This window comes from Melanotaenia boesemani, chromosome 13, assembly GCF_017639745.1.
Source record: "Melanotaenia boesemani isolate fMelBoe1 chromosome 13, fMelBoe1.pri, whole genome shotgun sequence".
Lineage (NCBI taxonomy): Eukaryota > Metazoa > Chordata > Actinopteri > Atheriniformes > Melanotaeniidae > Melanotaenia > Melanotaenia boesemani.
In genome coordinates, this window is record NC_055694.1 from 29,604,939 (window position 1) to 29,630,576 (window position 25,638).

Consider the following 25,638-nt stretch of genomic DNA (forward strand, 5'->3'; position numbering starts at 1 on the left):
TGTGGTTCAGCATCGTCTTGCTGAAATCTGCAAGGTCTTCCCTGAAAGAGACGTTGTCTGGATGGGAGCAGATGTTGCTCTAAAACCTCCATGTACTTTTCAGCATTGATGGAGCTTCACAGATGTGGAAGCTGCCCACGTCATAGGCACTAATGCAGCTTCATCCCATCAGCGATGCAGCTTTTCACCTGTCCACTGATAACAAGCTGGATGCTCCCTCTCCTCTTTAGTCTGCAGGAGTAAATGAGCTTTGGTACAGAGAAGACGGAGAAAGTGATTTCTGGAAGTCTTCCTGAGTCCATGCAATGATTTCCAGTAGAGAATCATGTCTGGTTTTAACGCAGTGCATCACTAGCATCCAGCCTTGTCCCATGCACACAGAGATTCCTCCTGATTCTCTGACTCTTATGATATTACACACTGTAGTTGGTGGGACCTTCAAAGTCTTTACAATTTTACGTTGAGAAACATTTTTCTGAAATTGTTCCACAATTTTTAGACCCAGTTTGTCTCAGATTGGTAAACCTCTATCCATCTTTGAATCTGAGAGACTCTGCCTTTCTGAAATGCTCCTTTGCTCTCATGTTTTTGACTTGATGCCATTTAGCTTAATTATTGTCAAATGCTCCTCCAGTTGTTTCTAATTTGTACCAACTACTTTTCCAGCCTTTTGTTCCTGCTGTTCCATTTTTTTACAGAAGTGTCAGCTCATATTTTCCATGAAATGATCAAATGTCTCAGTTTCAACATCTCACATGTTGTTTATCTTTTACTGGGAATAAAATACGGGTTGATGAGATTTGGAAATCAGCGTGTTCTGTTTTTATTTACTTTTTACACCAAACCAACATTTTAATACTGTCACACATTAATGGTTCGTTGTGTGTGATATCAATGTTTAGATGATGAATTCATGATGGTTAATGGTTCTTCTTTTGGAGCAAACAATCAAATCCATTTCTTCTGTCTCCACTTCTTTTTCAGTGGAGACAGAGAAGCCATCAAAAGGATTGCCTACGAGTTTGTTGAGGACAAGGCCAAGGAAGGAGTGATTTATGTCGAGGTCAGATACAGTCCACATTATTTAGCTAACAGTAATGTGGAGCCAATTCCTTGGCAGCAAAGCAAGTAAGTAGTTTTTTGTTTTCTTGAACAGCTGCAGTGTTTCAGCCCTCTGTTGCGTTGGGATATATTCACATTAAGTTTGGCTCACAGCATGTTTTCTCTCATCTAACGTGTTGTTTTTGCTCAGAGGTGACGTGAGTCCAGATGAGGTGGTGCGCTTGGTTAACGAGGGCCTCAGCGAGGGGGAGAAGGCCTTCAGTATCAAAGCCAGGTCCATTCTATGCTGCATGCGCCACATGCCAAGTAATGAACTGTTCATGCTCCTGTCTGCCAAAACAGCTTTGTGAGATTAGGTTCTTATTGTATCTGTATTTTCTGTCTCGTCTCAGAACTCTGCCAAGTGTTCTACTTAGATAAGGAACAACAGAAAAATGCAAGAAACCAAATTCCACATACTGTTTATGTCTTTTCCAATCACCAAGTGATTGTTAAGACCTGAATAATTCAGAAGGTTTTGAAATTTTCTGTGCAGTCAATACAACACTTGCTGAGATATTTTGGCATGGTGTAAACTGGTGTAACATTAAGTTGAAAGGTCAACATTGATTATCCAACAGCCAACAGTCAGTATGTCTCTGTGCACAGTTGAATCAAGCTATGGTTTGAGTCCAGCCTGGACATTAAATTGGACCACTGTCCTTGTGTCAGTATACACTCACAGATGAGGAATCGAAATTGATCAAATCATGTTGGAGACCCAGATGTTCAGACCAGAACAAGTTAGAAGTTACATATCTTCTGGCAAACTGATGCTAAGCTAATATAAATCTTAATGAGGAGTTTTATTCTTTGGAATAAAAGAACCCCCCCCCCCCCGAACCACTTCATTATGTGGTGTTAAGGCCTACTTATGCTCCCTTAGGTATGTCCATTTAGAACGTTGTCATACGTCGCAGTCCTCATACTTCCATGCGTCTTTTGGGTTATGATTGTTAAGTCCTCCACTAGCAGGCAGTGCTGAGTTCAGAGTTCATTCCCGACGTCAGTTTAAGACACTTAATGGACCGGTGAAGTTGTTTCCAACCACCCAACATGCCCTAAACACTCACATATCTTTTCTAAGCTCTCACAATTTCTATAGTTGATGTTCTCGTCTTTGTTCTTCTTCTGCTTTTTTGCTCCCTTCCTGATTATCTGCTTCTTCTCTGGTTTGTTTCTTTCGCTGCTCGCATGCTATTCTGCTCAGCACTGCCCTCCCCGATTTCCAGTTGTACTGCTCCATCTTCTGCGTCAAGCGACGGATAGCTAAGCTCGCTGAAAACGGACCAAATTACGTATATAAGTGACGCAGAAGTGAAGCTAAGACTTGAGAGAATGATATGCAGATTAAAAAAGGCTTGGTGATGTTATCAGTCTCTCATGGTTGTGGAGGAATTCTGCTCCACTCGTCTTTCCATCATTGCTTCAGGTCATTGTGGTTTGCAGCATTGGTTTCTGCAGAAAGTCCCACCACAGCATCTCGGTCAGGATGAGGTCTGGACTTTGATTGGAACTGTTAAGACCTCCTCTGCCTCCTCTCCAGTCTGTCTGGCTCCTGCAGTCAGGTGAAGAAGCAGCTTGAGAGACTGAATCAGAACAAGGCTGCAGGTCCAGATGCTGTCAGGTTTTGACTGGACCATGTCAGTACCTTGATTCTTTTCTTTTCCAGCCGTTCTGCTTCAGATCTGCTGCTGTGTTTGGGATCATTGTTCTGCTGCATGAGACAGTTTCAGTCAAGCTTTAGCTGTCAGACAGATGGACTCATGTCTGACTCTAGAAGACTCTGGAATTCATCACTTTATAAACAAGAGCAAACACGTTTCACTGCATATCTTTATTATTATTATTTCTTTCATTCATTCTTTTGGCACCATATTCATTTTTTCTTTCTCCAGTCTTATGACCTTTTATGGACATTTTTGGGCGTTTAGCTGGAAGGTAGGGCCAGCTGACATGTCCTTTCAACAGATGGAGAGTTCTAGGAAGAAAGATAACAACAATTTTACAGTCTACGGACATGATTGTGACTCTGTCTGAGGTTTTGCATTAAAAAAAAATCTTATGTACAAGAACAAATTTAGGAAAACGTTGGTTATTGAGGCCGATTGTTCCAGAAGGCTTGTGGTTTGTTCAGATGCAGCTTTACCAACCTAAGCCAAGCTGCCATGTTGTTTTTAGAGAGAAGAGGAGTTCTCCTGCAACCCCTCTAAACTAGTCTGTTTCTAAATGGACTGTCATAAACGTTAACATTTAACATGCTAACTGAGTTGTAGCTCTTGGGTTTTTCCATGGTCTGACCTTGGACTGGACTTACTGGGGCGTCCACTCCTGGGAAGATTGGCAGCTGTCTGGAATGTTTTCCTCTTTTGAATAACGTTCCTCTCTGTAGAATGAAGGACTCCAGATAGTTTAGAAATTACCTTATAACTCTTCCCAGACGGATGGACAGCATCAGCTGCTTCTTTAAGATCATTTCTGATGTCTTTCCTCCTTGTTAACACACACCTGAATGAACTTGAACCTTTTAAAGAGGAGCTCATATTGATTATGATCAGTTAATGAGAGTTTTGATCAGCAGCGACTGGCTGATTTCCTATGAAACGGTGAGGGTGGATGCAGTTTTTCACTGATTCTGACTTTTAGTTTCTGTAAATAATGACACTGTGATCTGTCAGGTCATTCATCAGAGGTTGGAGTAACTGATTCTTAAAATCAGGTGAGGAGCAGGTGGTTCAGATCATGTCTGGATATGTAAAGCACTGAAAGAAGATGAACATTAGTTTACACATATTTCTGCTATCTGAGACAGAGATTTGAGCTGGTTAGTGTCATCCAGTCTGTACTCAACCTTTAATATGGGCAGTGGCTGTAAGCAGCAAAGCTTAGTTTCTTTCAGTTTTTCCATCATGCATTTTCTACTAAATCAGTCCCAAACTGTTGTGGTTTCAGAATATCAGCTTTTATAATGTCACAAGCTGTTTAATCGAATGCAGATTGATGCGTATTATTAGATTGAAACCATATGTTTGTATACACTAGCAAATATATACTTGCAGACAATCTAATTTAGATGAAGTTGTGTCATGCATGCAACAGTGTAGAGGTAAGACCAAAGACAGGCTGTAACATCCGCCTTAGTTAAGCTAGGTGAGCTTGCTCCTGCATCTGTTGCAGCATCTTGATTATCAGATTCATGCAGCCGGTGGACCACACAACTCTTAACCATTTTCATGTGTGTGTTTGAGGCAGCAGGATCAAACTGTGCAGTAACACTAAGGTTTAAATCCTGCAGGTTGGTCCATGGATGTTTTGAGGCTGTGTAAGAAATATCAGCATGAGGGGGTGGTGGCCATCGACCTAGCAGGTGACGAGTTACTCAACTGTGAAGCCAATTCAGACCACAGGAAGGCCTACGAGGTGAGCATGATGACATCGGAGAAAGATGGAGCAGATTAAAAACCCGGATGTTTTCTGTGTTCATGTGCATAACAGCCTCACACGCCAGATTCACAGATAACAATCTCAACATCAGCAAGAATCTGGTTCATCATACCAGCAGCTTGTTTTTCTGCTTCAGTAGAAAGTTTTATCTTTTTATTTCCTTTTTAGTTTAACTCAAACTGATGGTTTGATAGAGCTTTGATATCATGATATTTAATTTGTTGCAGAAACACATTGTCACCATTAGTTAAGAAATATAAGAACAGACATGATGACGTCTGGACCCTCTCCCTGTTAGTGGGTTGTTAACAGAAACTGTTCTGCGTATGGATGTTTATTTTTTCTTGTCTAAAGTTTAATTTAATGACCACATGACGATCAGGCAGTTTTACAGCCGCCTGAGAGAAGTCACAGTTCATTAGAGTGATGCATGAGAGTTGAACAGTGAGACAAGTCACTGGATGAAAACGCCCCACGTTATAGAATTAAATTCAATTCAGCTTTATTTGTACGTCAGTTCACAACAGTCGCCTCAAGTCACTTAACAGACATAAACAATTCAAGCCAATTTATTGTGATCTGATTAAAACAAATCAACTTTAATTTAGTTTTTAATAACTGTGTTCATATAAACCCAGTCATAAAAATAATAACCTAGCTAAGAAAACCAGTGGATTGGATCAAATCTCTTAGAGTCAATCCTTCATCTTGAGCTGCATGAAGAGACAGTGGAGAGGAAAACCTCCATCAGGACCAGAACCAAGAAGGAAAACTTCCATCAGAACCAGAACCAGGAAGGAAAACCTCCATCAGAACCAGAACCAAGTAAGAAATCCTCCATCAGAACCAGAACCAAGAAGGAAAACCTCCCATCAGAACCAGAACCGGGAAGCAAAACCTTGATCAGAACCACAAACCAGGAAGGACGGCCATCTGCGTGGACCAGTTGGGGGTGGAGAGGACAGGAAAGAGGGGTCAGCAAGCAGCATGACCATAATCCAGGGATTCCTGCTGGGAAAGAAGAAGAGAAACACAGATGAATGATGACAACATCAGATATTTCTACATGGAGATTAAAGAGAGCAGAGATGAACCCACCCTTAGGAAAAAGAGTTTATTTCATTAAGTATACTTGAGTGTATAGCATGTATACTACGGACCATGTACTTGTAGTGTACTAAAAAGTATACTAACTTAATACATCTTTGGACTAAATTGGAACATTTGATGTTGATAAAATTATACTTTATGTATACTTTTAGGTCATTTTAATTTTACAAAAGTACACTTCCAAGTACCTGTACACTTATCTATATACTACTAGTGTACTCGATAAATACTTCTAGTCCACATTTTAGCTTACTGAAGTATACTTTAAGTATACTTTTATGAACTTTTAGGAACATAAAGATAATACAGTTGAGCACAAATACTATTTACTGCAAACCTTTAAACTCCAGTACTATATGATTCTGAACATTAAAGTTTGTAACAGGGGTAATGCCTCAAAGCAAGCGTGTGTAGTGAAAAACATTTTTATTCTGCTACATTAAATGTAAGCACGAGTCAATGAATTATTCTGTGCTTGGATCAATAAATACTAAGTATTAGTACTTTGTGGCAGAAAGAAGTATGACATATACATAAGTACAAGTATAAACTTTAGTATGAAAGTATAGGTTGTAGTATTAATGTACTTAGTCTCAGTCTTTTCTTTATACTTTTCAGCATGAGCTAAGTATGCTTCACTATACTATTATGTATATAAAATATAGTAAATACAAAAGTAAACTTTCAGTATATGTCTCAGTTTTAGTATAAAATAAGCACAGACCCACTCGTAGTACACTTGAATAAACTACTTTTTGCTAAGGGCAGTGCATCATGGGATGTCTCCCAGCAGCCTCAGCCTATAGAAGCAGAACTAAAGGGATGGATAAGGGTCACCAGTCCTGCTATAAGATTTATCAGAAAGTCAAGTTAGAAGATGATCTGAACGGTAAAGAGGGTGTCTGCTTTCTGAAGCCGAACTGGGAACTGGTTCCACAGAGAGGGGTCTGATAACTGAAGCTTCTGTCTCCTACCTTTAGAACCTCTAAGAACCACAAGTAAACCTGCAGTCTGAGAGTGAAGTGCTCTGTTGGGAAAATCTGGAACTCTGAGATCTTTAAGATCCAATCAAGCTTGGTCACTAAGAGCTTTAAGTGTGAGGACAAGAGTTTTAAATTTTATTTTGGATTTAACAGAGAGCAGAGGAAAATATAAAATTGGATAAATATGCCCTCTAATCACATTACTGTGACATACTACATAAACATTTTGCAAAGTGATTCCATTAAGACAAATCAGCGTTGATGGTTATATTAGTTCATTTATTTTTTCAGACAGAGATAGATGTTATGTATTAATATGCAGTTATCCAGTCCATTGCAGTAGTTGTAGCTACTGCAGATTTCCAGTGATTCTCCAGAGAATAAAGTTTACATTAAACAGATAAAGTTTACAGTTAGATGGAAGAGTCCTTCAGTTATCAACCAGAAGCTGACAGAGCAGAGATTTCTCTGTTATCTACAGTATGTGGTGTCTCATGTGTGCTTATATATCCCATCACACAAGGTTAGGAACGTTGAAATGAAAATAGATTATATTACTATCATTATCCCAATTGGGAAAATAGGCTCTGCATTTTACCATCTCTATATTTACTAGAAAACAGTGCGTTATCATGTTCCAGCACTCAGGGAGCAGTTGGAGGATTTGGGCCTTGCTCAGGGACCCAGATTGGTTCACTTCTGTTGGCACAACAGGGACTTGAGCCTGGGTCCTCCAGACCCATGCCCACCTTTCTAACAATGAGGCAACAACTCCCTATGATAATATTACAAATAAAAAAAACTGATGATAAAACCAGAAATGTTTAGTTTTTCATTAATAACATAGTAAAAACAACCCCAACTCCCCAAAAATTCAGTAAATAAAACCAGAATGCAGTTTTTCCCAGACCTCATCAACCCATATTTTATTCCCAATAGTGGGTGCAGTGTGAGCTGTGCGGCTGCCAGAGGCGGGGACCCTGGCGTTCTGATCCTCAGCTGCAAAAGCTAGCTCTAGGGATGTGGAATGTCGCCTCTCTGGCAGGGAAGGAGCCTGAGCTGGTGCGCTCCGGTTCCGGCTAGATATAGTTGGACTCACTTCGACGCACGGCTTGGGCTTTGGAACCACTGTCCTTGAGAGGGGCTGGACCCTCTTCCATTCGGGAGTTGCTCCCGGTGAGAGGCGCCGAGCAGGTGTGGGCATGCCCATTGCCCCCCGACTTGGCGCCTTCACGTTGGGGCTTCCGCCTTCGGGTAGGGGGACAGGTCCTGACTGTTGTTTGTGCGTATGCTCCAAATAGCAGTTCAGAGTATCCACCCTTTTTGGAGTCCTTGGAGGGGGTGTTGGAGAGAACTCCTTCCGGGGACTCCCTCGTTCTGCTGGGGGACTTCAATGCTCATGTGGACAATGACAGTGAGACCTGGAGGGGCGTGATTGGGAGGAACGGCCCCCCTAATCTGAATCCAAGTGGTGTTTTGTTGTTGGACTTCTGTGCTTGTCATCGACTGTCCATGAAGAACACTTTGTTCAGACATGAGTGCCCACATGTGTACTTGGCACCAGGACACTCTAGGCCGCAGTTTGATGATCGACTTTGTAGTCATGTCGTCGGACTTGCAGCCGCATGTTCTGGGCACTCAGGTGAAGGAAGGGAGTTGGCTCAGATGGTGAGGGAGGATGCCGGTCAGGCCTGTCAGGCCCAAGTGTGTTGTCAGGGTCTGCTGGGAACGTCTGGCAGAGTCAGAGTTGTCAGAAAGAGTTTCAACTCCCATCTCTGGCAGAGCTTCAACCATGTCCCGGGCGAGGTGGGGGACATTGAGTCCAAATGGGCTGTGTTCCAAGCCTCTATTGTTGAGGCAGCCAGCCGCAGCTGTGGCCGTAAGGTCGTCGGTGCCTGTCGTGGCAGTAACCCCCGAACTCGTTGGTGGACACCGGCAGTAAGGGATGCCATCAAGTTGAAGAAGGAGTCCTATCTGGCCTTTTTGGCCTGTGGAACTCCAGAGGCAGCTAATGGGTATTGGCGGGCTAAGGCAAAAACTCGGGCATGGAAGGAGTTTGGAGAGGCCATGGAGAATGACTTCCGGACGGCTTCTAAGAGATTTTGGTCCACCATCCGGCGGCTCAGGAGGGGAAACAGTGCTCTGTCAACACTGTGTACAGTGGGGATTGGGGGCTGCTGACCTTGACTCGGGACGTTATGAGGCGGTGGAGGGAATACTTCAAAGACCTTCTCAATCCTACCATCACGACTTCTGATGAGGAAGCAGAGTCTGGGGTAGCCGGTGCTGGCTCTCCCATCTCTGGGGCTGAGGTCGCTGAGGTGGTTAAAAAGCTCCTCAGTGGCAAGGCCCCCGCAACCTGACTCCGGATAAGCGGAAGAAAATGGATGAATGGATGGAGAAGATAAACAACATATCAGATGTTGAAACTGATATATTTTATCATTTCGTGTTATTTATGTTCTACTGGGAATAAAATATGGGTTGGTGAGATTTGGACATTGAATCCTGTTTTCATTTACATTTTACACAGAGACTTTTCTGGAACGTGTAATTATTGTTATAAACTGTCCAGTCAGGATTGTTGTTGTGTAATTCATTGTCAAACTTTCCCTTTAAGTGACACATCAGTGCTGCAGTTCTTTGTTAATTCTATGTTTGCTGATGTGGTTGGTGATGTTTTGGTTAACAGGAAGCAGTTCGCTATGGGATCCACAGGACAGTCCATGCAGGAGAGGTGGGCCCAGCTTCTGTGGTGAAGGAGGTAAGCTGCTCAACAACATTTCTGAAAGAGGTGCTGGGGACATCCAGTCATCCAACTCAAAGCTGTGGTCTGACAATAGAAATACAGACAGGGATCCAAACACAGAGAGAGGAAGAGAGTTTTGTCTTGAGGTTTGAAAGTTGGTGAAAGAGCAAATTAACAGTGTACAACATGTGTGTGCTCCAGAAGTTGCTCAATAAGATGAGACATTTCTGAATTTGGTGTGTGGGTTTACCTCCCCCGACACGTCAGCATATAACAGAATGAAGCAACATATTTTATGTCTGCTGTTGGCCTCTCAGAGTTTGGAGAAAGAAACACCAACTTGGGAGCACTTTACAGGATTTCCACTGAATTATAGGACCCTCAAAAACAGATGTAGCTGCATGTCCTGGGATTTTTTTCTCTCCATCTCATCTGCAGTTCATCACATCTCTCTCACAGCATGCTAAAATAAACCAGCCAATCCTTCAAAGTGACAGTTCAGCAGTGTGGTAAAAGCTGAGCGTGCCTCTAGAGTCTGCATATCCTGCTGACACCAGCTACAAACAGGACTTTTTAGTGTTTTATCACCATCTGCTGTCTGATATTTTAGGCTGTGGAGGTGCTGAAAGCTGAACGTGTTGGACACGGTTACAATACCCTGGAGAACCAAGACCTGTACAGAAAACTGCTGGCTCAAAACATGCACTTTGAGGTAATAAAGCAACTCTGTATCAGCAGGGTCATTATTTTATTGCTTTAGTTTATTACTAATAGGCGGAAATGTGACTTTTATCTTATCTATTAAATGTACTTTACCCCATTTGTCATTACATTGGTGGAAACAACACTTGGAAAATGTGTGTGAAAGAAGTAAAAGAAACATAAAGAAAATTTTGCACCAAAGTTGATATTTAAGGTGTGAGAATGTGACTTTTTCTTTCAAACCAGAATCCTGTTTGACATATAAAGATGTGGTTGTCACAAAGCAAAATCTTTGTAAACTGGCTGAAATTTCACCGAGTTCAGATGATTTTATATATGGACAGACCCAGTGGTGGAGCTACCTTTAATACATGGGGTGGGCCAGACTTTATCTGGGGGGAGGGGGTCATATACTAAGAAAGGAAATAATTGTTTCCTCTCTCTAACACACACTCTTATCCACTGCTGTGATAACTGGGGTCACATTATAGACATGAGAAATAAAACATCTTTACATCAATAATCTGGATCACCAAGTGGAAATATTTGCAACAAGTTCAAAAAGCTCTATAGAAAGGTAAGTGGGTTGTTTTGGCGAGCAGTATCAGGAGCTTGATGTGGTAGTAGGGGGATCAGTTCTGGTTTACTGGTGGTGGTAGACTGAAACCTTGTATGGCTAGCTCCATGTTGGGAGCTGTCGGGCTGCTGATACTGGGACTGGGTCTGTCTGGGCCTGATCTGTGTCCTTCCTCTTTACTAAAAAGTCAGAAATATTTTTTCTTTCTTGTCATTCTTATATCTTCCTATACAAAATCACAAGTCGAGGGCTGCAGTCCTGCAGGTTTTCAATGTTTCCCTGCTTCAGTACACCTGACTCAAATGAAATGAATCTAACAGCGTATGAAGTTCTGCACATTGACTCGTGAATTTGAGTCAGTGTGTTGGAGCAGAGGAACATTGAAAACCTGCACGATTGTGGCCCTCAGAGCTGGACACCGCTGGGTTAAAGGTTATATTATCCACATTTTAATGCTGTAGCTACTTTAAAATAAACTAGCAACATTGCTAGCCTCCTGTGTAAATAAAACTGGATCATATAGCACTAGCTTTCTCAGTACTAAGTAACATGGACACTGTGGTACTCTTTGAGCAATCTTTATAGTTTATTTTCAGCTCTGATGTGAAAATGGTGATTAACTGAGTTGATGTGTAGTCCCTAAATACACTCACTGGAAATTAAATGACATGGTTTCCCCAAATTATCATATAACTACTCTAGTGCAAGCAGATAACTAGATTAGCACTGCTACGTAGCTTCATGCTAACATCATGTTAATAGTCTTGCATAACATTAATAGTTGTACTTGCACAAAGACAAAATCTCTTCTAGAAATGTGAAGCCAGATGTCAAAGGATGATTAATTAGAAACTACTTTAAAATTTACTTCAAACTAGTGAAGTGATGCTGGTGATCCAAGCTGGTCTGGAAAGATGATTCTGTCCTCCTCCAGTGACCTGAAACTCACTTGAGGTGGACATGAAATGTCCCACATTGCATCAGGAGATGGCGACCTTTGCTGCTCGGTGGTTAGTTGCATGACAAAAAGAAAGTTCCTGGCTTAGTCTTGGCTGGAGCCTTTTTTATGTAGAGTTCATGTTTTCCTTGTGCATGCATGACTTCATCCCATTTTTTGAAAAAAAAAAAACAATACAAAAAAACAAAAAAAAACATTTTATTAGGTGATTGTATATAAAAGTGAATGTGAGTGACCCCAATAGGAAGTAGAATCAGATATGAGGCTGTCCTGTTGGCATTTACACTACTGCTCAAATGTTTGGGATCATTTTCCCTTTAAATCCAATAGGAAAGAGATCCCAAACTTTTAAAGCAGTGGTCAACCTAGTATTAACTAGTAAAAAGGTCACTCTGTGCTGTTTTGCAGATGTGTCCCATTTCCAGTAAGTTTACAGGTGCCTGCAACTCAGACTTCACCAAACACCCCATCATCACGTGAGAGTTTCTTCTTTCCCTCCATTTTTGATGAGCAGACTTCAACCAGCTTTAGGCACTAAATGTTTCCCGTTTCATCCTTTTCTCGGAGCAGGTTCAGGAAGGACAAGGCTAATTACTCCTTGAACACAGATGACCCTCTAATCTTCAACTCAACCTTGAACCTTGACTACAGCACTGCACACAAATACATGGGATTTACTGAGGAGGAGTTCAAGCGACTGGTGAGATCAGATGCATTCATCATCACAGATCTATCTACAGTGGTGTAAAAGGGTTTGCCCCCTTCCCGATTTCTTATTTTTTGCATGTTTATCACACTTAAATGTTTCAGAACAAATTTAAATATTAGTCAAAGACAACACAAGTAGACATCTGAATTCTAATATCTAAAATAAATTGTCATTTCAGATAGAAGGCAGAGAAAATAGACCTCATGATGAAAAAGTTAAAGGTGAACTGATTTGGAAACCTTTGGCATCTTTGTCTTACAGAACATCCAATCTGCAGAGTCGAGTTTCCTGCCTGATGAGGAGAAGAAGGAGCTCCTCCACAGACTGCACGAGGCCTATGGGATGATACAGAGCACTGCCTGTTAAAGCTGATGGGGAATGAGGGACTCATCCCGGGAAAACACCCTTTATATGAATACTTACATGTAACCCATTCGGCATATAGAATATCAGAAATCCAGGTTCTCATTTGGCTGCTGCTTTCACCTCATCCTCTGTACCTGCATATCTCCAGTGTTTTATTTGATGATGCTCTTTCAGATAGTCACCCTCTTCTGACAAGAGTTGTTTTGTTTTTCATGTAACACCTTCTGTTTACATCATCTCCAAAAAGAGGAGAATCAGGGAATAACTCAACAGTTTGTTCTGAACAAGAGGGCTGGCTCAGCTCGTCTGTTCTTCACTTCTGTCACAGCTGAAACGTTAGTCGACTGTTTAAAGCGTGAAGCCATGCATGGAGCCGTGCATGCTCAGAGGTTCCTGCAGGACCTCACCAGGTGACTCTGTGCATCCACCGTTCAGTTCATGGCTGCTAAGATCTTTGTGCTCTGTGTTCAAACACCAGAAGAACCATCAGATGAAAACAGCTGAAAACCAAAGTGTGTTCTCAAATTTGTCCAGCAAGTGGCGCCATTCTGTCACCCAGCTGAACTCATGGCTTTTCGTTTCAGAATTCCTGTTCTGTTGATGTATATATTTAATATCTATTTTCATTTCACAGAATAAAAATTCCTTTCACTAACATGTTGATAGCACTTCTGAACAACAACTTAACAATAACCTGAATAAAAGATGTTCTGAAACGTTTCTGCCTCACACTTCTTCTAAAACAACAGTTTTCCCTGACTGCGAATCCCATGTTCACATAGTGATTAAAGTTTAAACTCATGAGGAGAAAACTGCACCAGCTCTAGGAACTGCTGAAAAGCTTGATGGTTTCTGAATCAGAGATACACCAGGAGTAACGAGACCGAGCTCAGTGGAAATGTAAACACTGACTTCCTGTCGCACAAACAGCTGCTTCAGTTTGATCTGCATTACTTCTGCTTGGCTGGGAGTCACCACCTTTACAAGTTTCAGTAACTAACCTGCAGAACACCTCGTACCAGAAGATTACGGATACTATGAATACAAATAGCAAATGTTACAGTAACTCAGAAATTTTTTTATTACACAAAGAAAATTTCTATCACAAAGTTATCACTTTACATTTAGCAATAAATATGAAGTACGACAGTAAATGGAGACTATAATGGTTAATATAAGAAAAAAATAACAACAATGAAACTGAACAGGAAGCTCACAAACACACAGAGAGAAAGAAAAGTGACAAACAGATGAGAAGGTCCACGTTAGCCTGGAGAAATGTCGAGTGTTATAAATTAATTCTGATCAGTCCATCTTAACACATCAATCCAAAGTTTCTGTGCTTTCTTGTTTCATCAGGAATAGAAATAACTGAAGCTGCAGCATCATTCCTGCTGTCAGTCCGACTCTGTCCTGATCCCACATCTTACAACCTGATCCAGTAAAAAGGCCACATTTGGGGTGGCGGGGGCTCCAAATGTGCCGGCAGTGAGCCAAAGTGTCTCCATGTCCACCTCCTCTTTCCCCTCCTCCTTACTTCTTCCTGCTTCTGCTCTTCATGTCTCTGGATGACTTTAGGACGGACCTCCACCTCCTTGGGTGTCTTGGCTAGTGGAGCCCTCAGCCTCTGGGGCAGGGGAGGCCCCTGGCTCTCCCCCTGCAGGAAAACACAAGACAGCCATTGTTTAGGATATATATATATATATATATATATATATATATATATATATATATATATATATATATATATATATATGAAAGCTCTAGATAATGTACTTGTACTTCTTTGTACTAAAACATTTAAAATGTGTTGTTTTAATTAAGTTTTATTAAGCTTTTATTTTACTGGTCTGACCCACTAGAGATCCGACTGTGCTGAATGTGGAATATGAACTAAGCTGAATTTGACTCTCAGGGTTTATGATCAACCTTCCAAAGAAAACTGACAAGCCAAAGAGCAGAATAAATCAGTTTTCAGGACAAATCTGAGGAAGGAACTACAACTTCCTGGAACACAAAACCAGAATCTGAGGCTTGTCATCACGCCAGCAGTCATGGAAACGTCTCTCTGACCAGAAGGGAAGTCAGTTGAACAGAAATGCAACACGATGGTCAGAGTGGAGGAATTTAAAGACAACTTCCTCCCAACAAGAACACTGAGTCACCATGCTACTGCTACACCTCTTTTCTGAAGTGGCGACAACCACATCACACTGACGTGTTAAAGCAAGATAAAAGAAAGACTTAATATGCTGTTAATCAGCTGTTGGAAAAACAACTTCTTTTGGTTTTCTTTTGGACATGTTTGGTTGAAGCATATGAACACAAACACCTCATAGCAGCTGTCTTTTGCTACTCCTACTGATTCCTACTATCCTAACAAAACCAACCCCAACGCAGCTGTTTTTAGCGCCACTGTGCATCAAATACATCTTCTTGGCTTTATTCCAGCCATAGAGGACCACTATTTTTGTTCTTTTCAGACACACATAGAACTTTCTGCTCACTTGTTGATCTTTAAATTCTAGTGACTGGACATTGCCATCAATTTAAGCTCTGTGATTGGCGGAAAGTTTAACAAGAAGTAGCTTCATCATCATTTCCAGATCAAAATAGAAGTCAATTAGCCACATTCAGTTGTGTGAAAAAGTGTTTGCCCCCTTCCTGATTTCCTCCCCCCCTTTTTTTTTTTTGCATGTTTGTCACATTTAAATGTTTCAGATCAAATAAATTTAAATATTAGTCAGACAACAACAGTAAACACAAAATGCATCATTACTGAAGGAGAAAAAAAAAATCCAAACCTACACGGCCTGTGTGAAAAAGTGATCACCCCTAAACCTAATAATTGGTTGGGCCAGCAGCAACAACTGCAAGCAAGCGTTTGCAATAACTTGCAATGAGTCTTTTACAGCGCTGCGGAGGAATTTTGGTCCAATTTGTTGAATTGTTGTAATTCAGCCACATTGGAGGGTTTTTGAGCATGAACTGCCTTTTTAAGGTCATACCACAGCATCTCAACAGGTTTCAAATCAGGACTTTGACTAGGCCACTCCAAAGCCTACATTTTGTTTTTCTTCAGCCATTCAGAGGTGGACTTGCTGGTGTGGTTTGGATCATTGTCCTGCTGCAGAACCTAAATTCATTTCAGCTTGGGGTCACGAACAGATGGCCAGACATTCTCCTTCAGGATTGTTTGGTAGACAGCAGAATTCATGGCTCCACTATTACAGCGTCTTCCTGGTCCTGAAGCAGCAAAACAGCCCCAGACCATTACACTACCACCACCATATTTTACTGTTGGTACTGTTGGTTCTTTTTCTGAAATGTGGTGTTACTTTTACACCAGATGCAGCTTCCAAAAAGTTCAACTTTTGTCTTGTGATTCTTGTCATCACAGAGTATTTTGCCAAAAGTCTTTGGGATTATCATGATATTTTCTGGCAACACTGAGATGAGCCTTAATGTTCATTCTGCTCACAGCGGTTTTTGTCTTGGAACTCTGCCATGCAGGTCATTTTTACACAGTCTCTTTCATATGGTGGAGTCATGAACACTGACATTAACTGAGGCAAGTGAGGGCTGCAGTTTCTTTGGATGTTGTTGTGGGGTCTTTTGTGACCTCTTGAATGAGTCGTTGCTGCACGCTTGGGTTACTTTACTCCTGGGAAGGTTCACGACTGTTCCATGTTGTCGCCATTTGTGGATAATAGCTCTCACTGTGGTTTGTAGAGTCCCAAAGCTTTAGAAATGGCTTTATAACCTTTTTAAGACTCATAGATCTCAATTACTTTCTTTATAATTTGTTCCTGAATTTCTTTGGGTCTCTACATGATGTCTAGCTTTTGAGGATCTTTTGGTCTACTTCACTTTGTCAGGCAGGTCCTATTTAAGTGATTTCTTGACTGAAAACACATGTGGCAGTAATCAGGGTGTGGCTAGAGCAATTGAACTTGTGTGATAAACCACAGTTGTTATGTTTAAGGGGGGGGGGGATTACTTTCATAACATAGGGCCATGTAGGTTTGGATTTTTTTTCTCCCTCGAAAAAAATGTTCATTTAAAAACTGTATTTTGTGTTTACTTCTGTTGTCTTTGACTAATATTTAAATTTGTTTGATTATCTGAAACATTTAAGTGTGACAAACATGCAAATAAATAAATTTAGGAAGGGTAAAAACACTTTCAAACCACTGTAGTAGTGATATTGGATCTTTTTTTATGACGAAAACGTGATAAATAATGGTGTTATCATGGATCACTCATTGTGGATTTACCATATAGAGTCTCTGAATAAACACATTTTGTGGCTGGATTGTAAACCTGCTGGATGGGATATAAATGCCTGAAAAACTTCTGTAGATCCCCTAAAGAGTCAACTATTCATCACAATTCACCGTACAGAGTTACACATTACCTGAGAAGCTGCTGCTCTAGTATAAGTGATAAAGCTCGGGGACGCCAGAGGTCTGGTGGAGTGTGAAGGCTTAATGTCACTGCAGTGTTTACTTGAAAGACCATGTTTTAATAAATCTGCATCTTCAAGTTCTTTTCCTTTTAAAAAGGTCCGACACATATCTGCTGTGATGTTCTACTGACCTGCAGGCTTCAGATCCATCTCTGCCAGGTCTTTGGTCAGTTCACTCGTGCTGGCCCCTGCTGTCCCCTCCCCGGCGATGTCGGGCACTGCGTTCCTGCGGCCTGTGCGATCACAGTTGATGAAGTCTGAGTACGACGTCTCCACGTCCATCATCTGTCCATGGCCAGCGTTCTCATTACACCTGCCAGAAGGAGGATGAAATGTTAGGAGTGATGAAGAGGTGCAAGCTAATCCAGCACTTTGTTCTGCTGAAGTAGAAATGCACAAAGAGGGCAAACAAAGGAAGTGGCTTCAGACAGGGCTGAGCTGCTTAAAGGGACAACTGAGTATCAGCAGAGTAAGTGAGAGGCTAAAAGCTAAGATGGAATCAATAAGAAGAAAGGAGATGTTAATAAATGCCCTTTCTATCACAGTGCCGAGATTAATGGAAAGAACTGACATCTGTCCTAATTGGTTGTCCTCATTACATCAGGAAAATGAGCTCTCACATGTGTAGTCATTCTCCTCTAACAGAGTCCATTTATCTGTCCTAAGGGTAATTACATTGCATTTAAAAAGAGGATAGAGCTCTGGTCAATATGGAAAGCAAGAGAAAAAGAGCCTGAACAACAAGCAGAAGTGGAGCCAGAAAGGTCCCTCTCAGCTCTCCACTGCTTCCTGTTCTCAGGCCATATTTAACTAGGTCATGGATCCTGCCAACCACTAAAACACTTGCTAATTCCTCAGAGAGGACGACAGAAAATAATGCTGCTCCAGAAAAAGGGATAAAACAGAAAAAAACAGAAAGGACTGACTCATCTGATGGAAAGAAACATGATGAGATGGGGAATGTCACGCCATCTTCTCGGGCTTTATTCCCTGAAGGTTTTTTCAAAGCTTTCCACAGAGCCAAGACTTCCGAGCTGAACAGCATAATGGACTACTTTACAGCCACAGACTTTCTCTTTATCTCAGCTCATCAGCCATGACAACAGCTGAGCGGTTCAGTTATGAATGCTGCAGAAACATGCTGAACAGAGCAACAAACATGAGCAGACAGACGATGTGCTGATCTGGGACCAGCCTGTTCCCAAACTCTTCCACTCACACTTCAACTAAAAGCTGCTGCTCATTGTTTCCTGCCTCAAACGTACATTACGTGTCATTCCATGAGAGGTCAGCAGTTGCTGCAGAGCCGGGGGATGCCGTCTGGAGGTCACTGCTGACAAGATTGGTACCTCTGGAAATGTCACACAGCTCTGGACTGTTGCTTTTTCCCTCCCACTCTCATACAAGAAACACTTTGTGTTCCCAACTGCAGAAGGTGGTCACCGTGGTAACCAGGTTTAACAGCCGCACAGCTTCATCACACTGAAACGCTTAATAATCACCAATCAGTGCAGATGTTTTAGGGAAGATACTGTGAGAGAAAAGAAGACACCTGATCTCATTTTTACAACTATTAAGTCGAAGTTAATCAGATTATTTACTTTCTGGCCGACACTGCAGCGTTGACCACAGCTCTTCTTGTCCCTGAGCTGTTATCTATCAGAAAGGTCTTTTAACATCATTTTGGGTTCAAAATTTAACGGACCCTTGAACTTCCTTTCTTTATACATACTGCCTCTGTATTTTCTCAACTAAACTAAACTAAGTAAACCCAACTAAAAGACTCTTCTAAGCTTTTGGCATTCACACCAAACACAATTTAAACCCCAAGCAACTATATGGGAATGTAACAAAAAGATGAGAACAGCTCTGTCCACTTAAGAGCTTCTGCTAATCTCTCCACTTAAAGCAAACCACACAAACAAGCTGTGGTAAGAAAGCAGAGACTACTGATTACAAAGATGTCTATCTCATCATGGTGGGACAAAAACTGGGAGCTAGCAGCCAGAATCAGAAGAAATCATGTCTTACTTCAGTTGTGCTGGGCACATTAATGCGTTAATCACACGTTAACGCAACAATTAATTAACGCCGTTAATTTTTTTAATCGCGCGTTAAGGGTTTTTTTTTTTTGGTTTTTTTGCTAGCTGCTAGCTTTGACCACAGAAACATGGCGTCCATGTCTCCCTTTAGTGCTGCAGCTGTGCTTCTGATGTAATCAGGAAATAGCGGGTTTATTAAAACGAAGATACGTTTTCTGTCTGGAATTTAAGAAAGAAGAAGAAAAAGCGACGTTTCTCTTTGTCAAAACCCATGCAGATGGACAGAACATCTTGATTTTTGGATGGGAAACTGCTCCCAAATGACAATGACAAACTTATTTATTTTTTAATACATGCGGTTTTAATTTATGCAAGACAGCCAAGACAAGACATGTTTCGGGCCTTCTTCTACCTCTGGTTCGATGAATCTTGGTCATAGTGAGATGAAACTTCCAGCTGTGGAATCTGTGAGATGTGAGCTTTCAGTAGAGGAGCAGTTTGTTCGTGTTCATGGGAAAACATCATCTGTGTTTAGATGTGTGTTCGGACTTTGTGTACCTGGTATTTGAATTGTTTGTTGTCTTAACTGTGTTTGTTGGTGACAGAAATGGTTTTGCTGAGCTGGTCGCTGAGATTCTGGACTTTCTGTGGATACCACACACGTTTACAGTTGCATCTACAGACCTGACGCTACACCCGGAAACGAGATGTTAACCCCTTAACAGAGGTGAAGCTAAACAGTCAAGCTAAGAATGCAGATTTAGAGAAATTATAGGCCAGAAATCTGGACGATGAAGCAGTGAAGGTGCATGGATGGAAGTTATTGTGCATATTGTGAATATTTCTCTCCTCACCATCTAGAAGCTGTGAGATTCTAATCCTGCTTTCTGTCTGTTCACCTGATGCTGATATTCGTATATTGTTCCTTCTGTGTTTAGAAGGAAGCAGCTTCACAGCTTTAAATTCATCCTGCTGACTTTTTACATTTTAGTTAGTAAATCCTGAACATTTCATCCTTCTTTCTCACAAATATTTGATTTTATAAATATTTATATGAAGCAATATTTTAACTGTTGCTGTTTAAAAAGAAAACTGCTGCTAATTCTGTTTATGTGTTTAGTGCAGGGGTCTGCAGCCTTTCCAATCCAAAGAGCCATTTTCCCCTCAGCCAGCTAAATAAAAGTACTTTACAGCTACAATATGAGACCTTTTCAAAAAGGCAACTTAATATATATTTTAATGAAGAGCCACCATAGGATATCTGTTAATTTTGAAGAACCACATTTTTATTTCCATTTTTAGGTTTTAAAGTAAAGAAAAACTAAAACCCTGATAAAAAGAGGATAAACAGACTTTCTTCTAAGGGATGTAGATATTTGTGGAAAATGATGTAAAGTAAAAGAAAAAAAAGTTCCTGGTTTCCAAAATAATGACAAGAAAGATAGATTTGAAAAATATTTTAGCCACATATTTAGAGGCATTGTGGAAGGTCCAGAGAGACACTTGCAGCTCCAGAGTCGCAGGTTGGAGACCCCTGATGTCGTGTTTGTAAACCAGAATTGACTGCATTTTCTTTATATAGCCGTAGCCTTCTTTTAAAGGAAAGAGACATTTTGCTCAATGTGATTAATCACAATTAATCGCAACATGTCATGCGATTAATCGTAATTAAAATTTTTAATCGTTGCCCAGCACTAGTTTTAAGTAGTCATCCTTCCCGTCATCTACAAGCCTGGACTTCACTTCTTTCTGGATCCTCATGGTGTTTCTGAGGGGAATGTGGGGGCTATCACTGGATTCTCCTGAGTCTGATCATTGATAGAGGTGTCCATCATCAACATCGACCAATGGCTTCCTGAGATATTTACCTGCGTAACACCTCTATTAAAAAAGCGGCAGCCCTAAAACTCTGGAATAACCTGTCACACAAGATTCCCACTGCAGAATCTGTAAAGTTTTTCAAATCTTGATGTAAATAGATGAAAAAAATCCTCTTTAAGATCCAATTTAACATGAACCACAGCAGAAACAGAGTCACACTGGTAAACCCAACGAGCAGCAACAGTCTCTGTGTCTCATGTTTGCTGGTTTGGGCTCAGCTGCTATGTGGATTAGAACAGCCCTGTCTAATTGCCAGTTTTTGGTTTAATTAGTCAGCTTGTCTGCACATGTAAATCCTACTGTGGGATCATTATCAGGTTTCCATGGAGGGATGATGATGATAATGTTCGTGTCTGCCTCGGCTGTGGTAGATAAAACCTGATAAACTAGGTGTGCTGCTGAGAGTTGCTGCTGTTGTTCACCTGCTCTGATTTGTGTCATGCAAATAGAAATGTAAAGTGACTTCAACAAACGTCATGGAAAATGTACTCATGCAAAATTCTAATGAAGTATTTGTAGGTATGTATGTTGTATGTATGTACTTATAAAGTCATGCTTTAGAGGATGTTCAATAAGTTGGGTGTTTACAGTAACACATCTTACAGCCTTAACCCTTAACCCTATTATTCAGAAAAAAAAAAACCCAGAGCACAGTAACCAGGTTCATCTTCATGGTCTTGGTGTCTAGAGACTAGACTACTATCAAAGGACCTTAGAGAATGGATTCCCGACACAGGAGATGGATGTAACTATCCATCCGTCTGCATATCCGTCTTCTGTGTCGAGCGTAAATGGGCCATAATACATCTCTGGGAGTGGACCTGTCCTTTATGTAATACCACTTTGTACCACTAGAGAGGACATAAGTCACAGTAAGGTTCCCAGTCTGTCTTAAACCAACTGCAGCAAACAAACAAAGTTCAGGCTAACAAATATGACTTTTGCTGATAGACGTTCCTGGAAAGTGGAGATTACCTCCGTCACCTTCATCTCTTCCAAAAAAAGAAAGATTTGAAATTATTTAACCAAATGAGAGGAAAAGACAATGCTGACATCTGATGCAAAACTTGTGATTGTTCTTCTGGACTGGTGTTAACCTTGTGGATGCAGCTCATGATGGAGCTATAAGTTCTCCCAGCTAGATCTGAGGTCCCTGTTTTCTGTCGAAACGTGCTACAAGTCGAAATGTGATGCCGTTTATCTGTTGATCAGTGCTATCCTATCAGAACAGAAGACTGTGCGTATTTCATTCAATTCACAGTTTTATGAGATCAAAAATATAAAAAATAATTAGCTGTCTGTCACCAGATGAGGACCAGCAGTTAAGAATAAAGTCCAGTGTTACTTTTACACCCCTCAAAAGCACAAATTCGTCCCACTGCAGGAATATTTATTCAGAAACTCTGTGAAAGAACAGAAGTCTGAAACTAGCAAATCTACACCTGATAAGTTCACAGACCTTCAAATGCGTTGGTGAGCGTGGTTTTCTACGCCTGCAAGAGGTCGACAGTTTAAAGTTTAAACTGCAAACTGCAAATAAGTCTTTGACGGTAGGGTGCCTTGACAGTATAATGATCTCATCAAAGAATGCTAGCTTATGTATTTATGCAGATGGGATGCCTTGACAGCTGAAATAAATAAATGTATGTTAGGGCTGGGCGGATCGATCCAAATATCCAAAGTATCGATACCAACGCTAGTATTGATATCGGATGATACCAGTGTGATATTGTTCTTACAGAGGGTTTTGGGGGCAAAAAGCCAAAGAATGTGAATGAGAGTAAACCAATTTTAGGTTTAGCTTTTGTTTAGTTAATTTGCACTGTTGATTTTATTTTTATCAAATAACTGTTTGCGATAAAAGGGAATAACAGTTATTTTATTATTTTGTTACATTGTTGATTATTTTATATCATTAACAAACAAAAAGCTTAAATTTAAATTTTCAGTTCTGCCATTTAATTTGTTAATAAAAATGTTTGATTTTGCCAAAAATCTTTGTACTTTGTTTTATTATGATCGTAATCACAGTCAATAAGTCAAAATAATTTAATGATTGTGAAATTTCAAGCAAAAGGTATCCGTATCGTATCCATATTGACGATGCTTGTCCTGGATTTACTTGGTATTGGAGCTATACCAAAATTTGCTGTATCTATTCATTTATTAGGCCTAGCTTGTATAACAATGAAACTCAAAAGAGTTTTAATTTGTAACACAATTTTTATGAAAAAGCATTCAATTAAAGTTAATTTATTTCTAATACAGAGGTACAGCTGCTCACAGGGTTGAGGGCAGCATGGACGTATGGGTGTTTCCTCAACCCCAAATTGCATTTATGTGTTGTGTGCATGTGCAGAAAGTCTCTATGGGGAGGATGAACTGGTAGAACACCAACTCATTGGTGTGTGATGAAATGACCAAATGCGGACGTTGTTTTGTGCCGATAAGGTTGATAAGGTTTGTAATAAAAACCTAGCTGATCGTATAAACATGGCTGGTTTCCCTCATGCTTCTCTGAGTTTTTGGTAGGTATTGACCAACAGGCAGCAGAGCTGATGAGTTTTTTTTCCTTCACCATGATCAAGCAGGAAACTTGACACAGCTGCAGCTGCACGACAACACAGATGTCACAGGTGTGAATTTTCATGACAACAACAATCCTGGAAGGGGAAAGGCTGCAGCTTATGAGCTAAACTGAGCTCCTCCTCCGTCTCCTTCCTGCTGTGTCACATGACCCTGATGTGGGCCACGCAGCAGGATGTACTGTATTAAATTCACAGATCTCCATCAAGACATGTCTGGATCACGCTAGGCGAGGTGGCGTGTAACTGGAGAAGTTCATGGCTGTAGATATGAGGAACAAAAGCCTGTGAGATAACCCTGGGAACATGAGTCAGAGTGGCTTCTTCTCCCATGGCAGCCATTAGAGGCATGCTTACTTCTGTGTCTCTGAAGCTTTTTAAGCCTGGTTTGTATAATAAACTTGTATTATCTGCAATAACCCACGCCAAGACTGGCTTCTTTGCTGATTCAAACATCCATTAGAGTAATCAAGCCCACCAATTTCAGGTCTGACAACTTGACAACTTTGCTTTATTGATGAAACAGAAACTGTCCATGTTAATAAGGGTCAGACGCCTGTCATAGCAACCCTGATTTTCCAGCAGCCCTGTGCTGGGTTCATGGGAAGCATAACAATAGTCATTTTAAATGAAAAATAATCATTTGCTGTTTTCAGCTGGTCCATTTTAGCTGCTTGATGTTATAGGGTCTTGAGTAGTTGTTTCATTGGGCCAGAACAAACCACTGAAAAATAAGCCTGAGCTGCAGTATGACATCCAAACCCCAAAAATATACAGTTTACAGTGATATAAATCAGAAAAAGATCCTCATGTCAGCTTCTCTGCATATGTTCTGAATGTCCAGGAGAAATATTTGTTCTGAAAAAGGAGAACTTGACAACTCTTGGTCCTTAAATTCCAAACGATGCATTCAAAGACAAACAAACCAATAAACTCTCTTCCTTACCAAGCTGTCTCTTCTGCTTTCAGGTGCTTCCAAACAGACACAAACTCCTCCAGACTAATCTATGCCGATCCAGAGTGTTATACACCAAACATAGCAGCACCAGTCAGCTTGTCCCCCTCCTGCTCACTGCCTCTCAACGCTCCACAAACGTGGCGTGGCCACTGTCTGTTCACATGATGTCAGCAGCTGCTGGGTCGGCAGCAAGCAATTCACACACAAGGGAGCAGTATTTCCTCGTTGGCATTAGTATTGTTGTTCCTCTCAGGGCTTCCTCTTGTAAATAAATAAATAAAAACTGGGACCATTCAGCTTTGGTTTGTATATCTGTCCTACATCCTTCCTCTTCTTCTGGCCCAGAGGCTGGCTATTGAAGACCTCATTTTCCCTGAAATGAATACTGCCACATGGCAGAGAGCTAGTTTTTGCCCTTCAGCAGTTTGCCATTCATTCAGGCACTGAGAAAACTCTTCCTGTTGGGGAGGCAGCCAGAGAGCATCTCTGCAGCTTCCAGCGCCTTTCTTTGTCTCACTGGCTCTTTCACGTCTTGGGTTTACCATGAAGTGACGGCAGAAGTCTCCATCTTCTCTGAGAGACGAGTACAATTATCACAGATAACTCAGGAAACTCAGTTTAATTTTCTGTCTCTTTCACACTGAGCTCAGATCAGAGAACGATTACTGTCACTCCTGTGTAATCACCGTCCTAAGACAGCGCTCTGAGCCTGAAAGCATAATGAAGCAGCCGAGGAGGAAGAGATACAAAGCCTGAGCCACACTGTGAGCATCAGCTGTTGAGGAAGATGCTTGAAACAAAAAAGAACATTTCAGGAAAATCAGAAATCAATCCAGATGATCTCACTGAACTGGTGGTTTCCCACCTCACAACAAACATCAGGGGTAGCTTCCAGCAGCTGCCATTTGTCATGTAACTAGTAAACCTGAAAACACCCCCAGTTAACCAGACAAAATCGGGTATATTACCACCTCTTTTATTAGTTGGACATCCTTCAGCCAATAC

At 41.0% G+C, this 25,638-nt stretch overlaps 2 protein-coding genes and 1 long non-coding RNA gene across 4 annotated transcripts in view; 1 reads left to right on the forward strand and 2 right to left on the reverse strand.

The window, feature by feature from the left end:
- The window catches only part of ada (adenosine deaminase), a 27,273-nt gene extending 13,864 nt beyond the window's left edge, over window positions 1-13,409 (forward strand). Inside the window, exons 4-11 of the mRNA XM_042003732.1 lie at window positions 985-1,128; window positions 1,253-1,368; window positions 4,397-4,521; window positions 9,331-9,402; window positions 9,998-10,099; window positions 12,033-12,100; window positions 12,195-12,324; window positions 12,595-13,409. Of these exons, the coding sequence (XP_041859666.1) occupies window positions 985-1,128; window positions 1,253-1,368; window positions 4,397-4,521; window positions 9,331-9,402; window positions 9,998-10,099; window positions 12,033-12,100; window positions 12,195-12,324; window positions 12,595-12,699 (862 nt within the window). The 3' untranslated portion in view covers window positions 12,700-13,409. The remainder of the gene's footprint in view (window positions 1-984; window positions 1,129-1,252; window positions 1,369-4,396; window positions 4,522-9,330; window positions 9,403-9,997; window positions 10,100-12,032; window positions 12,101-12,194; window positions 12,325-12,594) is intronic.
- On the reverse strand, window positions 464-19,286 carry LOC121651495. Its single transcript, XR_006012443.1, has 3 exons — window positions 19,118-19,286; window positions 18,532-18,537; window positions 464-475 (listed from the first exon to the last, which is right to left on the reverse strand). It is a non-coding gene; the product is annotated as an uncharacterized LOC121651495 (long non-coding RNA).
- pkig (protein kinase (cAMP-dependent, catalytic) inhibitor gamma) overlaps window positions 13,757-25,638 on the reverse strand; it is a 28,213-nt gene continuing 16,331 nt past the window's right edge. Inside the window, exons 1-3 of one of the 2 annotated variants that reach the window (XM_042003737.1) lie at window positions 24,622-24,770; window positions 17,299-17,480; window positions 13,757-14,356 (exon numbers count right to left, since the gene is read on the reverse strand). In XM_042003737.1, coding sequence (XP_041859671.1) covers window positions 14,274-14,356; window positions 17,299-17,452 — 237 coding nt within the window. In that variant the 5' untranslated portion in view covers window positions 17,453-17,480; window positions 24,622-24,770 and the 3' untranslated portion in view covers window positions 13,757-14,273. Of the gene's footprint in view, window positions 14,357-17,298; window positions 17,481-24,621; window positions 24,771-25,638 lie in introns of those variants that run through there. The other variant, XM_042003736.1, reaches the window with a different exon arrangement.